This window comes from Xiphophorus maculatus, chromosome 21, assembly GCF_002775205.1.
Source record: "Xiphophorus maculatus strain JP 163 A chromosome 21, X_maculatus-5.0-male, whole genome shotgun sequence".
In the NCBI taxonomy this organism is placed as follows: Eukaryota; Metazoa; Chordata; class Actinopteri; order Cyprinodontiformes; family Poeciliidae; genus Xiphophorus; species Xiphophorus maculatus.
The window spans coordinates 8,974,959-8,990,637 of record NC_036463.1 but is presented as its reverse complement, the minus strand read 5'-3'; the positions used below and the strand labels follow the sequence as shown (position 1 = coordinate 8,990,637).

At 36.8% G+C, this 15,679-nt stretch overlaps 1 protein-coding gene across 1 annotated transcript in view; it reads right to left on the bottom strand.

The window, feature by feature from the left end:
* The window catches only part of kiaa1217 (KIAA1217 ortholog), a 119,568-nt gene extending 104,143 nt beyond the window's left edge, over positions 1–15,425 (bottom strand). The window contains exon 1 of the mRNA XM_023326627.1: positions 15,128–15,425. Within this exon, the coding sequence (XP_023182395.1) occupies positions 15,128–15,197 (70 nt within the window). The 5' untranslated portion in view covers positions 15,198–15,425. The remainder of the gene's footprint in view (positions 1–15,127) is intronic.
* Between the last annotated feature and the right edge of the window lie 254 nt (positions 15,426–15,679).

Genomic DNA, 15,679 nt, shown 5'->3' with positions numbered 1-15,679 from the left:
TGTTCTTAATAGCCAAATTCTTTCCCCCTCGCTGTTGTAGCAGATGAATAATAAAAGCAGATATGAGAGTGGCTTTGTCTCTTTTTTTAAGCTGCTGTGAAGGTACAAAATATTCCTACAACCCTGGTAACAAGCCAGTCTTTCTTAAGAAGAATCCAGATGGTTTATTATCCCAGAGACAAGAATATAAACATTTTAGCTCAACTGTTGCATAAATCAAATATTGAGAGACTGTGAGGTTGAAAAAATCAATAATGCAGGTTCTAGTGAGAACGCAGTACTGTCATCAGGGCTTTATATCCTGTCTCTGGGGCCCCCCTGTGGCCTTGTGAGACAGTTCCGGTCCCCGGTCATCTGGGTATGAAGCATGTGAGCACCAACTCACCATTTGAAAACATCTAAACTTCATATTTCCGCCTCTTTGTCCCACAGGCAGCAACTACACATCAACATTTCAAAAGAATTCAGCTTCTTATTTTGACAGCATGTCAAGTGTGAGATTGGAGAAAAGCTAAATGCTTCTGTCTGAAGTGGATAAAAGGGATATGAGGGAAGACAAACTACCTCTCCATCCAGACTGATGTAAATAAATGGTTTCTCCATTCTCTTTATGGCATATTGATTTTTTGTTCAGCGGCCGACTGCAGAGCGAAGACGGGAGATAAACTGTACAGCAGAGAGGAGTCCCAGGCTCCTTTCTATGCACATTAAAGGCGTTCCGCTAGGAAAAGGAAAACAAGTTTATGCCTAACTAATGAAAGATAGAAACAGGTAATCACACTGCTGTAGGGAAATTATGGTAATTTATGTGTTTATTTTATTACATCATATACTCTTGTCTGTAACTACAACAACAGGTATAAATATAAACCTCTTGCATTTCCTTGTGAGATTCTCATCTTATGATAGTAACATTCTCATGAGAAATTAAGGTTCCAGATTCTTCCTTAAAGAATCTGGAACATTTCAATTTCTAAAATGAAAATGTTTTAGAAATTATGCAAACCTAAACTGTCAAAATATTTACAATGGTTTTCTAAATGTTACTGTTTGCAGTCAAAGAAAAAGGAAATAAATATTTGTACAAGAATTTCTTACTTAATATCTTCCTCCCTCATCTTTGGTAAAACTAAATGCCCAAAATGAGGGCATACAGTCATGAAGACACTTCAGCAGGTCAGCACCTGTGTGAGCTTGTACTTATTATTATGCAAAAAGCTTGAGGAAGAAAGAAGCATCTTATTGAATCATCTGTTCGGCATGAGGAACAGTATGGTTTCTTTCTTACTACGTCAGTTTCACTCTTTCAGAACAGTTTAAACACTTGAGTCAAAACACTGAAAACACTATAAACCAGAAACCTGGGAAACACATGGAAGGCCAAGGAGGTTAGTCTGCAATCTTTCTTGCAAAAGGCAATTCAAAGAGAAAGAGACATGCTTTAAAAACTACAAATACATTAAGGAAATACCAGTAAACATTACTGAGCTGATAAAAAAGAATTAAACTTTAAACAGTTCATTTAAAACAAGTAGCTACACAAAAGTAAAATCAGATAATAAAAAAAATAAATAAATATATATGTCACCTCTATGGTTAAAATGTATTAAACAGTAATATTTTCTGTCGTCAGCAAGCAGTTTCTACACCTCTTATTTATTGAGGGAGTATGTTCCAGAGAAGCATAGAAACGAAATGTTGCTCAACAGGTCTATAAAGCCTTTGGTTATACCTAGGAGGTCTAAACAGTTCCTGATAGAGAAGCAACAAGAGTTTCTGAAAGGCACTGAATAGCCTAGGACTATTCAGTGCCTTTAAGACCAATAACAAAATGTAATTTTTTTTTTTTTTTACAAACAAGAAACCACTGCACTGATTTCAGAACTTTTAAATGATCCTGTTTCCTGGGTTTCCTGGGCAGGACCTTGTTTGAGAATTTTATTTGTTTATTGATATAACCTATAAAGTAAATTGAATCAAATATTTACAAACCCAGAAGCACCTCTACTTTCCCTTTAGATGCATCATGAATCATATTATAAGAAATGCTGTCATCTGATGTCCTTCCCCTTACATCAAAACCAGGCTAACGGTTTCAAACTGAAAAAAAATAAATAAAACTTGAAGGAATATAAAATGAAACTAAACAAAACTTTTTGTCAAAAATGTATTTAATGTGTAACATCTATATATGAAAAAAATAAAATAAAAGTAAAATGCTGACACAAAATTATTTAATCTACACTAAAACAGAAAGAGACTTACATACAAGTACAGCTATTTAAAGCATTCTAAAAGGTCTGTTTAAATGTCACAATGGCATAAAGGTGTATGTTTTCAGAAGGATATTATACTGAAATCTTTTCACACCCACCATTGCTTAATAGTTACACTAATACACTTTTTTTCTTCCATTTAAATGTGATCTGGGCTAATTATTCTACAGTGCATGCACAGAAGATAATTTTTCCACCATTAAATCAACATTCAGTCTTATCCGAATGGGACAGAATGGTTATAAAATTCCATGAATCCTCCACCCAGAGTGAAATATGTTGCAAAGAGCGTGCTCACTGAATTATATAGGCCTTCATAAGGCCAAGCTTGAATTCCTCACCAATTATTCAGCAAGTTTTTCAACCTGAAATAAGTAACATTTTACAGTGATGACTCCCTCTGGACCATCACAGCCATGTGGTTGTAATTTACGCTAACAGTTATTTCATTTGTGATCTTTCACATGTGAAAATGCCACTTGTCTGAGCACTCTCTGGGGGGATTATAAATAATCTGTGTGTCTCTGAGTCTATATTTACGTATGTTATGCTTGCCCAGAGATTTCCATTGGAGGATTTTTTGTGCTTCGCTCTCTAAATCAAGCCAATCAGTTTCAATGACTGAATATCAGCACAATAATTTAGCGTGCCATATATAGCATGTATCATTTTATTTTCCATCTCAAGTCTATAAGATATTTAAATCGTATGATTAGTTGTAAATCAGTGGAGCAGCGTGAATACAGAAAGTCATGTGCTGGAATTATATACCTTTAAAAAAAAAACTAACCAATGTTTAAATTTCTGCAACAAATTAACTGGGTTAGGATTAAATAGTTAATTAATTTCAAAACTTCAGGTAATCACTGAATCTTTGGCGTGTCTATCGACACTTGAGAGAAAGCTTAGGCTAGCCATGCATGTAAATATTATAAGTCCCAAATGGCATTTCTTCCACACTTCATCTAATCCTTCCCTCACCGCAAAAATATGGCAGATCTGGGCAGGAGATTGGATAAGACCTAACATATACACCTCTCTATGATGTCATTTAAACTGATAAAAATCCATTTTACCTCCTAATACCTGCAAACAGACATTCTTTCACTGGCAAAATTTGAATGTATGGTACCTCAAATATTCTACATAGCTAACCAAACACAAAGAAACTCATGACTGTGATTCAATATGTACTGATGCTCTTATTTTACTACTTTTTCATTTTTAAAATACAGACCGAAAAGAAAATCATACTTCCCTGTGCTTGTGACCCTTTCTTTAATACTTAGTTGAGAATAGAGCAAAGCATTTGAACTGCAGCAGCAGCAAACGCCAGCATCTATGTCACTATACAACAGGATGTCTCCCATCAGTGCACATAAATGCAAGTGGACAGACATGGGTGCACATATGTATGGCCACACAAACACACAGGGCTTCAGTCAGCAGTAGAGATCTGCTGAGCAAACAAGAAACGTTTGGCCTGGGCTGACACCGGACAGAGATAAGAATCTAAGTCAAAAGAGACACACAAAAAAAGAGACAGACACATATAGGAGACTGAGCAAAGTTTGAAAAGGCTGGATGGTGTTGAAAGAAATCATGGCATAAAAAGGACTGGAAATAGGTATGAAGGACAATGGGGGAAGGAACAGCTTTGTGGGATATCTGCTTGTAGTAATGGGTTCCTGGCTTGGAACTAGAAGGGCAATTCTTTGGCTCTTCTTCTCTTCATTATATAGTACAGTGGAATCCCACAGGAATAATGGTCCCTCAATTTATATGTTCCTTCTGTGGTCATAATTCAAATTTATAGTCAATTCTCTGAACTACAACTATCACTAACTTGAAGCTAGTTGCAATAAATTGTATCACAATTTGCTCCAGCCAATTTTTGGAAGTGGATACTTAAGACAAGGATTGTGGTGTAAATATTCATTTGAAGAATGTGATTTAACATATTTTGCCCACTTTAGGACAAAAAGGTAAAGTGGTTTACTGGTACATGGTTCTGCAAGAACTTCCTTTGCCTTACTTGATCTCCACTTCTCTCCAAAGGTTAAGGAAGAAACAGTGGGTCTTTGTTTTCCTGAGCAAATGTGACGCTCCAGCCAGAATGAAAATATAACCACAGCACACATGTTTCTGATTGGCTTTTATTTTCAGAGCTAAGGTCAGAGGTCAGTCAGGGACGCCCACTTTGTCTGGTACCTAACCTAACCCTTTTGGCTGCTTGTTGGTTTGTCTGTACACACGTTTTAGTGTCTATGCCCAGCCGAGACTGAGTCAGAGCCCCTTGGGTATGTTTCCTATCCCGAGTCTTTGGAAACCTCTAATGCATCCCCAGTGTGCTCCTTTGGGGAAGGAATTCATCTGAGGCAAGCTCCCCTCAATGAAATGATAACATAAGTCACTCCTGGGGCTAAGAAACTGGACTAAAAATATACATGAAGTGAGAGGACAGTACAGGAAAGGAAACTATACTCCAGGAGAAAGAGAAGGAAGAAAATCCCTCTCTTTTGATGAGACTGGTTCTTCATTCTGTTACCTCACTGCTCCAAGTAAAAGAGGGAGGGCAGTAAGAGAGTTCTGTGGCTTTGGCCAGAAAACCCAAGAGTCTGATGCTCATTAAAGAGTCCAAAGAACATCAAAGACTAACCCAAAACCTTTATCAGTGAAGACCAGCCACAATCCCCATGATATTAAAAACTGGGCGCCGCTCAGTGTTCTGATACATGAAGAGGAACTTGGTTGACTCTGGGGCTGGGGGACTTAAAGGTCCTCGAGGTCAGAAGAAAGTTAACTTTTGCCCACCTCAGTGTTTCCCTGCGGTTAACAATCTTTCTGTGGGAAGAAAAAATAGGAGATAATGATAGCCAGCAGCTATGGGATGATAATGGGGGAATAAGAGCTGTGAGTATGATCTAAAACACTTTACAATGAAAGACACAAGTCTCTCAGATGCTTTTAATTAGTAGAACATAGTTCATTTAGAGTTTATTTATTAGCTCTAATGCATACTTGATCTCAAAACTCAATGATGCATTTTTTTTTACATTCAATTACTTTTTTGTGAAGGATGTTTTTCTAGTTATATTTCAAAGTTGACCAAATTCTGACTTCCTTTGCTTGTTTATGATTTTCATAGTTTTCCAGTAAGCTAAAATGTAATATCAACTTGCTGGGAGTGAACTTAACCATATCGTGGCTTGCTGCAGTCACTGATTTAAGAAAATACTTTCAAATTTGAACCTATATTCTAAGAAAATCTCTTGCAACCAAATTTCAGGCTAGGTGGTAATTTAAACCTCTATGAACCTTTCTGTAGTAACTCTTTTACTTTGATCATTTATGAGCTGGCATCAATAAACTAAAAAAATAAGAATAAAATGAAGCTCATTGATGTGTCAGGTCCTTTTGTGTATTTATTTCCCTTTATTCCTTTCTTTCTCTCATTCTTTCCTTTTGTTTTTCTTTCTTCCTTAAGTTTATAAGGAAGTTTTAAGTTTATAAGGAACAACTATTTCTGTGAGATTTTTCTGCACATTATTAACTGAAACAACTCTGAAACCTGTTATGAGCAAAATGAGTCTTATTAAAACAGAATAAAAATGCTAATGTTTGCACAGCACTTTGTTTTGTCCTAAAGGCGTTGGTATGAAAATGATAAGCTCACTATCAAACAGTTAAAAAATACCAGGGATTAACAAAAATGAAACAGAAACCTGTCCTAGATGACTCCATACATACTAAAGAGATTAGTATTAGATTAGCACTGGGTCCATCTTGGTGGTCTAAGAGCTGCAGCTGAGCAGACTCATATGCAAACAATACAGAAGGGAGACGCTGAAGATTAGAAAAACATTCAAAGAACATATGTTTCTTCTTAGAGTAATGAATCATAACCCCAAGAAGAACCCAAAGTGTTTGTCCAATAAACTCCAGATCTGCACTTACTGCACACATAAGCACGAACATTGACACATGAACTTATGCAGCAAAGCAACATGCATTTCTGTGTGTCATCATCTAAAGATAAAAACAACCACAATTCCCCAGGGCAGTGTGAACATTTAGAAGATAGTTTCGAGTACAGGAGAGAGGCCTGAGCTCTAGTCTGGAAGACATCGGATTTTAATGCATAGATGTATATGAGGCTTATATCTTGAACCATATTTTGGATGTCTGTTCAGTTATGATGAAAAGTTTGGTTTTATAAGTAGTGTTATTTACTGAAAAACATTTCAAAATGTTAAAGGATCCTACAACACTTCATAGGAGTCCTGTGTCCAAAAGGTTTGCATGTAGGATCAACAAATTATTATTTAGGCTGACAAACAGAAAATGATTGACTGAAAGAGCCAAAGAGTAAAAGCTCTCAGTAAGCTTGCCAAGATGTCTGATTATCAAGCAAAGCCACAGCCATTAAATCTCTTACACAACTGCTGGCCTCTGCAGTGGCTTCTGACAGCCAAGACCTCATCATCACTGACTTCAGAGGCTGCTCATCATATTTTAGTTTTTAAGCCAGATTACCTGTGAGAGTGCTGATGAGTTGACTTTAAAGATGTGTTGATGTTTAATAGTCTGAAAAATCCTCATTAAATTGTAATTAGTTACTCTTTCTTTAAAAAGCTAAATCAATACAAGGATTGTTTTAATCTTTGAACGAAAGTGCTTGACCATGAAGTTAAGAAAGAATTTCATTGTCAGTTCTTCAATATGAAAGAAACAGCTCCTGATTGAAGAAATCCTTTGTCTTTAGATTAGAGGTGGATCAAAGGATCAGCAGCTATTTGCTGATGTCAGCTTTGCACTTATTGGCATGTTCGTATTTCAAAGACCTTTCAGTGAGGAAAGTGGATTAGCCCAAATCGACCTAAAATATTAAAAGAAGTTAAACAAAACCAAGTAGTTCCCACAAAATATGTATTCTGCATTTATTTTATGAGACAGATGCTGATAAAGCAGTAGCACAGTGCTCATTATTCTGAGCTGAGCTCCGATAACTTACAAAAAGAACTTGACAGTTTTTTCACATTTTGTCACACTGAAACTACAAACTGCAATGTACTTTAATGGAATTTTATGCAACAGATCAACATACTGGGTGAATGTTTTGTTTTTGTTTTTGGAATTGTAAATATAGAGAACTGAAAAGAAAGGGATGCATGGTGTGAAGATGATTTACAAAATATGATTCATCATGGGGGCTTTGTGTTTGGTGTGATAGTCGATGTTAATTTTCTCCCATGCTTAATGTTTTTCATGCAGGCCAAAAAGTTACTTTTTAGTTTTATCTGACCTGAACACAATTTTCCACATGCTTCCTGTGAAACATAAATAACTTGTGGCACTTGTGGTACAAACAAGACCTCTTACGGCTACCTTCTTGCCATTCACCCATAAAGGCCAGATTTGTGGAATGAATGACTAAGAGTTGTCCTGTCAACAGATTCTTCCTCGTAGAGGGGTGTGAATATTTGTAAAAACTTTGTGTCTTATTATGCTCTGACTGCACAGTTATGATCTATTTTGTGCTAGGTAGCTCAGATGTAAGAGCACCAAACTTTTGATGTTCAAGGGTTCAAATACCTGTTTGTGTGGCATTGCTTGTTTCTGACGCTGGCACCTAAGCTTCCCTATCCCTCTCACACACCGTCTCTTTGTGCACTTCTCTGCATGTTTGCACTCTATTTCTAGACTGTCATGTCAGACTTCCTTCTAAGTAGCTTATTGTTATCTCTGGTATTAATGGCACTATTATATCCTCATTTGTTAATCGCTTAAGATAACAGTATATGCGGAATGTATAAACATAGTTAATCATAAATTTCCTGCAAAATACATTGAAGTTGATAGCTGTAACATAAATGTTAAAATGTTCAAAAGGTATGAATATTTTTGCAAGACACTGCATCATTGAAAGGAGACTTTGAGCAGCTGAAAGGGATAACTGCTGTATATGGATTGCAGTTAAAATCTTCTCAGCATTTTCTCAATATATTCCTCCCACAGCCGCTATGCTGCTACCGCACCCAATCAGTGGCGTCCCATCCAGTTACACACACACCCGCCCACCCAAACCTCCCATTTGTCATATTGACAGGAGCGGCTTGCGGTTATTGACTGGGAGCAGACTGTCTTCAAATTCACAAACATAGTTATCAAATTAGATACAAAAGCAAAGCGTGTGGAATGTTAAATGATTGCTGTTTGCCAAGTGAGGTAAATAATAAGTAACCAGGAGGAACTGTTTAAATGAACGGCAGTTACAGAGTAACTGCCTTTGGTTTCTCTTATACCTCCTATAACTATGACTACTTGTCTTGGTTTTCTGATTTTGATTTGTCATTTTGATTTGTGATGAGCTTAGAATCTTTATTTATTTTTTTTTAATTGTACTGGTCTTACTGGTTTTCATTTGAAGTTTAGATTTTTATTGAGCACAACAAAAGTCAGAAACAAAGATGGTGTTAAAAAGCATTAAGTAATTCTGTAACCATTTTAGTTCTAGAGTGTGTAAATGAACCTTTTGTCTGTGTTTGGTTGAAATGTTTGTTACCTTGTGGGTGTGTCTTTTGTGGCAGCCATCTTGAGAGCCTGCTAAAAGAGGAGCCCTGCCTTCAACCAGCTCTTTTATAGAAAGTGCAGTGATAAGAGCTGGAGTTTGGTTGGTTAAAGCTTAAAGAAATTAAAATAATACAATTATTTTTAAATTGTGCATGTGCATACAGAAAAGGTTTTCCTGATATTTTATTATTGACACAAAAAGGAGTGTGTTTACATTGTGTATATTAAAGTTAACTTTGTTTTATTTTTCTCCACTCTGGCAGACTGAGGTCATTGGCTGATGTAAATTGAGAGGGCGATATATGGGTGGACTGCTGGATGTAGGACTGACTTTCTTTAGCTACTCCATCATATCATCTTCATGAAGGAATTCATGCAGGGGAATGGTTTAGAAAAACAAAACAAAAACGAAAAGAAAAAACATCTGTTCCTTCTCTACAACACAAGTATCCCACTGTAGGAGACACTGGAGCCTCCAGCAGCGGAGGCTGCCATTTTTTAAATCTGCTGTGTTGCATCAGACTTAATAAACCAGCTTTGTTTGCTGTACAGCCACAATTGACTGACTTCTCTATCCAAACCACACCACTCAGCATAACAGATGGTTTAGAGTACTTTTCCAGAATCTATTCAGTCTGATTTAGTAAAATATATATTATGATCTTAACTGTAACAGATTAAAACATAAAGCATGCTTAAAATACTGTTTTACAACCTCATTACCCTCTTTGTCACAGGGCTGGTGTTTTAAATGTTGAACATTGCAACAGTCTGCCTTTCTTGTTAATAGTTTTTCAGCATAATAGTGCATATTATGACCCTCCATAATATGGCAGAATTGTGTGGTTCGGTCCCCATGAACTGCTGGAGTGATTTTGATTCATTAAAGTCAATAAAGATTGCAGATATTAATGTTGAAACAAGAAAACTTCTCAAGGAGTACAACACCGCAGTTTATTTTAGTACATGGCATGAGTGTATGGGGAAAAAAGTCAACCCTTGTTTTTCACAGTAGAATCTGCACTGTGAAGAAAAGCAAATGGTACACCATATACAAACATCTAAGTTTAGAAAGGTTAGAAGTATCAAAAAGTGAATAGAAAGGAAATCAACTTTTTGTGCATGTGTGCGTGCATGCACGTGTATGTAATAATAGCTGACCTCTGCAGCAGTGACTGAGATCTTCTGATCAATTTGTGAAGTCATTAAACCCACCAAATGTGGATGAAAGATTCAGTGTTGTCAGCATGGAGTGTAGAGATAAGCTTTACACAAGCTCCATTATCAAGTACCACCATACAAGGGTGTGTATGCAGACATGAATGCAGATGCGTACTTTGTGTTGAAAATCAGCGCAAACCCTTATAAAACCTGGCCCATTTTCTCCCCACACACCTATTTGGTATTTTCCTTTGAACATGACCTGGCTGCAACATCAAACGAGAGGCTATTTCACTTCTAACTGATGTGTGCCTAAATCAGTTTTTTGCTCACCTTGCTCCTTTGGAAAAAAAATGAAAAAAGAAGCTTAATCAGGGAGTGTATCATACATGGTTAGTGGTAGGGAAGGGCAAATGGAGACTGTGATTACATCCTAAGTCCTAACACCGAGACAAACTGTCTCACTTCACAAGTAAAGAGGAGTATCTATTTCCAAAGCACATCTTGTGGTGGATGAATAATAACCCTGCAGAGAGCTGTGCAGCCCACAGGGTGTTTTTATTTTAACAGTGAACATTTTCTTCTGTGTTATTCGACCTTAGATCCTCTGAGATGACTATTAACATCACAGGCATGTCGGTTGTTTCTCAGCTGCTTCTACATGTGACAAAAAAGGAGCCGATTCCATTCATCACTTGTTGCTCCCAGAGACGACAAACCACATTATATCCGACTTATACCATTACACTAAAATGCATTTCTTTAGCTACTCCATCATATCATCTTCAGGAAGGAATTCATGCAGGGAAATGGTTTAGAAAAACAAAACAAAACAAAAACGAAAAGAAAAAAACATCTGTTCCTTCTCTACAACACAAGTATCCCACTGTAGGAGACACTGGAGCCTCCAGCAGCGGAAGAAGACAGAGGAGGGTGGTTCATTCATCAGGCATCTAGAGCCTCATCAGCCAGCTAGAAGGAGATGATGACTCTACCAAGACTAATTGCAACCACAAGAATATGCTGCATAACAAGTTTTACACCCTCTTGTCCACCCCTGTTGTGTTTCTCTTTCTTCTTTAGTCTTGTAAAAAAAATAAATAAATAATAAACTTCCCTCCCAATGTTTATCTTCATTTCTCAAATAAGACCTGTATTCAGACTTGCCTTCCTCACACTTGATGACAGGACAAAATGTCACAAGTCAGGGTGTAGTATATATTGTTTTTTTTTTTTCTTTTCTGAAATAATATACACTTTGGATATGCCGCGCATTACATGGCAGTCAGAAAAAAATATGTTCACTTTGTAAACTTCTAAGCTTTAAAGTGTATTTTAAAAAAACAATTAGAAGAATTCATTATGTCATTGATTTATTAGTAAATCAACTATGTTTTTCGGAAAAAAAACAAAGCTGAAAAAAAAGATAGGCAACAACTTTCCCTCAAAAAAGAAGCCATTGTACAAACAGAGATACTAAGGAGTGAAATGACCACTGTTGAAAGAGGGGAATTCATAGTGCTTCCTTTTAAGAAACATTTTGGTCATAAGAGATATCTGAGATATTATGACACAGTCATGTGAAATTACTTTGAGCAGAAAGGGAACAGCTGCTCAGTGATGTCATTTCCTTTCATACCAGGTCAAACAATTCAAGATGTTTATAGGGATGTCCTTATACCACCCACAGAAATGAACTGGGATTGCAGTAAAGCAATTTAAACCGACTGTGTTAGAGATTTTTTACTATGCTTTGATTTTACGTCATAAAATGCCATGTTAATGCTTTACACAAATAGCATCATCAGCATGAGCTAGACCTGAAATTACTGCAGAGGGTAGTTGCAATCTAGACTATGTTATACTAATAGAATACAGTTTTTCTCCTTTTCTGCACTTTAAAGCTATGAGGTTTCCAGGTGTATACAAAACATTAGTTTTTCTTTCTTAACTTGTAGTACTAACTTAACTATTGTACTATTAGATTGGAAATTAGTATGCTGAAACTTAAGTGACCCTCATTGGCATCTGGAACATAAAATCTTAATTTGGAGATCCTTTGCTATTTCTATCCCCCTAAAATCCTATTTGAAACGCCTTAAAACCACCTCAAACTTTTCTTAAGCATCAGGGGAAATGTAATGGGTTTTATTCTTTCCACTACTTCACTTTTTCTTTTTTACCTTTTCTAAGAAAACCACTGGAATGCGGCTAATTAAAACAGGAAGTACAACAGCGTGTTGTCCATGCTTAATGCTTTGTTTTGCTCTCTAGGGGAACTTAAGGAACCCTTCAGGGATATGTCTTTAATTAAGAGTAAAAACAGCTGTTTAGCATTTTGAACAGCTTACAAAGTCCAGAAGAAGGATCACCTCAAATGGTTATCAGATGCAATCATCCTACCAGATTTTGCTATTTCACACTGTACCTAAATTACCAGCAGCTAAAATGAAAAACAGTGAATGATCCATCAATAGCAGAATATGTCTGAGAAACATAAAGCTTCATCCTCACCTTCATGTCTGTTTGATTTGTTTTCACAGAGAATTATAAGATGCACTGGCAGGATCTCATCTCAGCTTCTGAAGATTAATGTAGACACAGACACCATCTGCTCTAAATAGATGGTACAGAAGTGTAATCTGTGTTTATGTTTCCAACACAGATTTTACCATATTGCTGAAACGATCATGCAGGGACTAAGGGTGACAACATGCAATTAAGTTTATGACTTGTTTCCTAGGCAGTCATCAAGAAAGTAAAGATTTTTCAACAAATAAACAAGTATATGTAAACAATTAAAAATCAATTTATTTACAATTCTACATTTTTATTACCTTGCATTTCTTATACATTAACGGTTTCAACCTGAAGTTATTTATCTTGTCTTAGAGAGACTTTGAAAATATCCCAAATCAGTATTGAATGATAATTTCTTAAGCAAAGCATCTTCAGTAATGTTCAAATCAGTGTAACATACTCCAAAAAGCAGACTAGAACAATGAATTGTGAAGCGGGTGCATTACCATTATTCCTGTGATCATATGCTTTATGAGCATGTGCAACAGAACAGAAGAAGATGAAGACAGTGAAATTCGACTCCATGTCACCTGCCACAAAGCGGCAGAAAAATGGATTGGCTGAGTCAGAATGTGTAGTTTGTTGCTGAAGCTGCTGTTGTGTCCTCGCATACATCAACCCCGCATGGCCCACATGCAATCTGAATTTAACCTGCACACAGCATCAGCACTTCTACCCTCTGCAGTCAAAACGAATGTCCCTGACCTAATGACTTAAAAAAATTAAAACTGTATATGAAGTGATGATAAGTTGTCACAAATGCTTCTATTGTATCACAACTAAAAAGAGACCTACCCACAAAGGACTACAGATGCACTCCTCAAGCGATTTGCAGTAAACAGGCAATTTACCAACCATATCCTAGCTCACTTGTTCTGTCACTCAACCTGTCACTATGGAGATGGGCTCAGTTTCTCTGCCATAGTCCCTGTGCTGCAGTACACAGCTATAGAGGAAAGCATAGATGGGTCACATCTAATATTACAGAGAATAAACCATATTTGTACTACATCTTTAACCTTCTATTGTTGATATACTATGGTCTGACTTCATTGATCTTCAAAGGATGGCAGCTATAGTCAGCTCATCCCTAAATGCTCTAAAAGCTCAGCATCAGCTTAAGATCAGGCATGAATACCACTCGACTTCATGATAGGCGGGTCTGACCAGGGAGGAAAAAAGTTTGCAGCATCACGGAAAGGTCAAACTGCCACCTCAGATGAGTGTATAAAAAGGGAAGCACATGGAATATTCCCAGTGACGCCCAAGCTCAAAGGATCACTGGCGATGTAAAAACCAACTGAGGTATTTACAATAAATTACTGAAAGCTGTTCTTCCCACGTCATATTAAGGATTAAAATTAATTTCTGTTCACAGTAAATTATCTCACAATATACACTGTAATAAAATGTATATTGTGTACTGTCATTATGTTGTGATATTATAATATGAAACATATATCTGTGAAAAAATAAAACTCTCTCCCTTCTCCCAGTGCTACTACTGCCATCTGCAAAAATACCAAATTACACTGTCGTCAGAAAGAACCAATCAGAGCCAGGAGGAAGGTCATAGAATTGTCAATCATGCTTGTGTACCTGATGAAGAACTGTGACTTAACTTGAAACAAACTGACCAACATTGTAGATATATATACATTTTAAATGTTCAATATTTATTTTATAGAAATTATTTATTTAACTTTGTTGGTGTATATTGTTTCAAAGCTGTATATAAAAATCAAACCATGTTCAAATTTACACAGGAGTCACATTCAGCCATTCGCACTCAGAAATACACACATATTTATACACTGACATGCAGATTGGTGGGCCACTTGGGGTTAAGTGTCTTGCCCAGGGGAACAATGCCATGTGGAGGCTGGAATCAAACCTACAAGCTTCCGATTATAAGAGAACTACTCTTCCCACTGAGCCACAGTCATCCACATCAAGGTATATTTGTATACATAGCAATAACAGTGGGGGTTTGTGTAAGCAAATGGATATAATTCATTCAGATCAGAATATCACATATGCCACTGTCATGTGTTTTAAATAAACTTGCAGATGTCAAATATCTGACTAAGCAGAATTATTTATTCCTAATGGTTCTGATAAGGAAACAATGTATTTTCCAAAAATGAGTTAAATGAGGAAAGAAGGGCACTAAAACTGGTAAAACAACCACTGGTTCCCAGTAATTTATCATAAATCCATCATTTTGTCATTGCAGTGTATGACTATCACAATTTCTAGTAGCATGAGTAACATGTTAGTGAAAGTAATGTTGGCTAAGAAAAATATTAGTTTTAAGAACAAAACGACCCTTTAAAATGCAGCTTTTTTTAACATGACTAATAATTATGCATAATAAAGTTTGGGCTTTTTAGACAAAAATGTGCTATAAAGTTAACTAGCAATGTTAAAGTACAGTACAGCTGTTTTAGAGCTAATTAGGTATTTCACAGGTTTCATTTAATACTGGAAAGGGAATAAAACGCACTTTTTCAAAATATATATATATTTTTTCTTACTGGTAAATTTGGGGCTTCCTTTGTGCTCACTAGGAGGAAGGTCCGCGAACTGCACCCGGTGTCCCGACATGTTGGCTGTTTGTTCCTCAGAATCCGCTCCGTAAATTTCCCGAGTGTCGAGGTGGACCGTGAGTTCTGGCGCGTGGGAATCCTTCACAGGCGCACCGCGCGCGACAGAAGAGCGTCAGTGTCCGTCGGTGACTTTCTTTCTCTCTGTGCGCTGATTCAGAGCCAGCACAGTAGTCCACTGCAGAGAAGGAGTCCGTTCTCACCTGTCTTCCTCTTCTCTTCTCCGCTCTGCTCTGCTCAGCCTGCCTGCTTGTTTATGATCCGTAGGAGAAAACTCAGGCGCCAGAGGAGCCCATTCCTCTTCCCGCATTAAAGAGATTAAAACTTTCTTCTATGTGCTTGTGATTGCGTCGTTACATCACTATTGTAAAGGTTTCAGGTAAAAGAATGTAACAAAAGCAGCAGTTGAAGCTCACATCACAAAACTTTTATGTTATTGTTAGGTTGTTTCAGGAAAAAGTTAAATTTTTTTAACTAAAATGA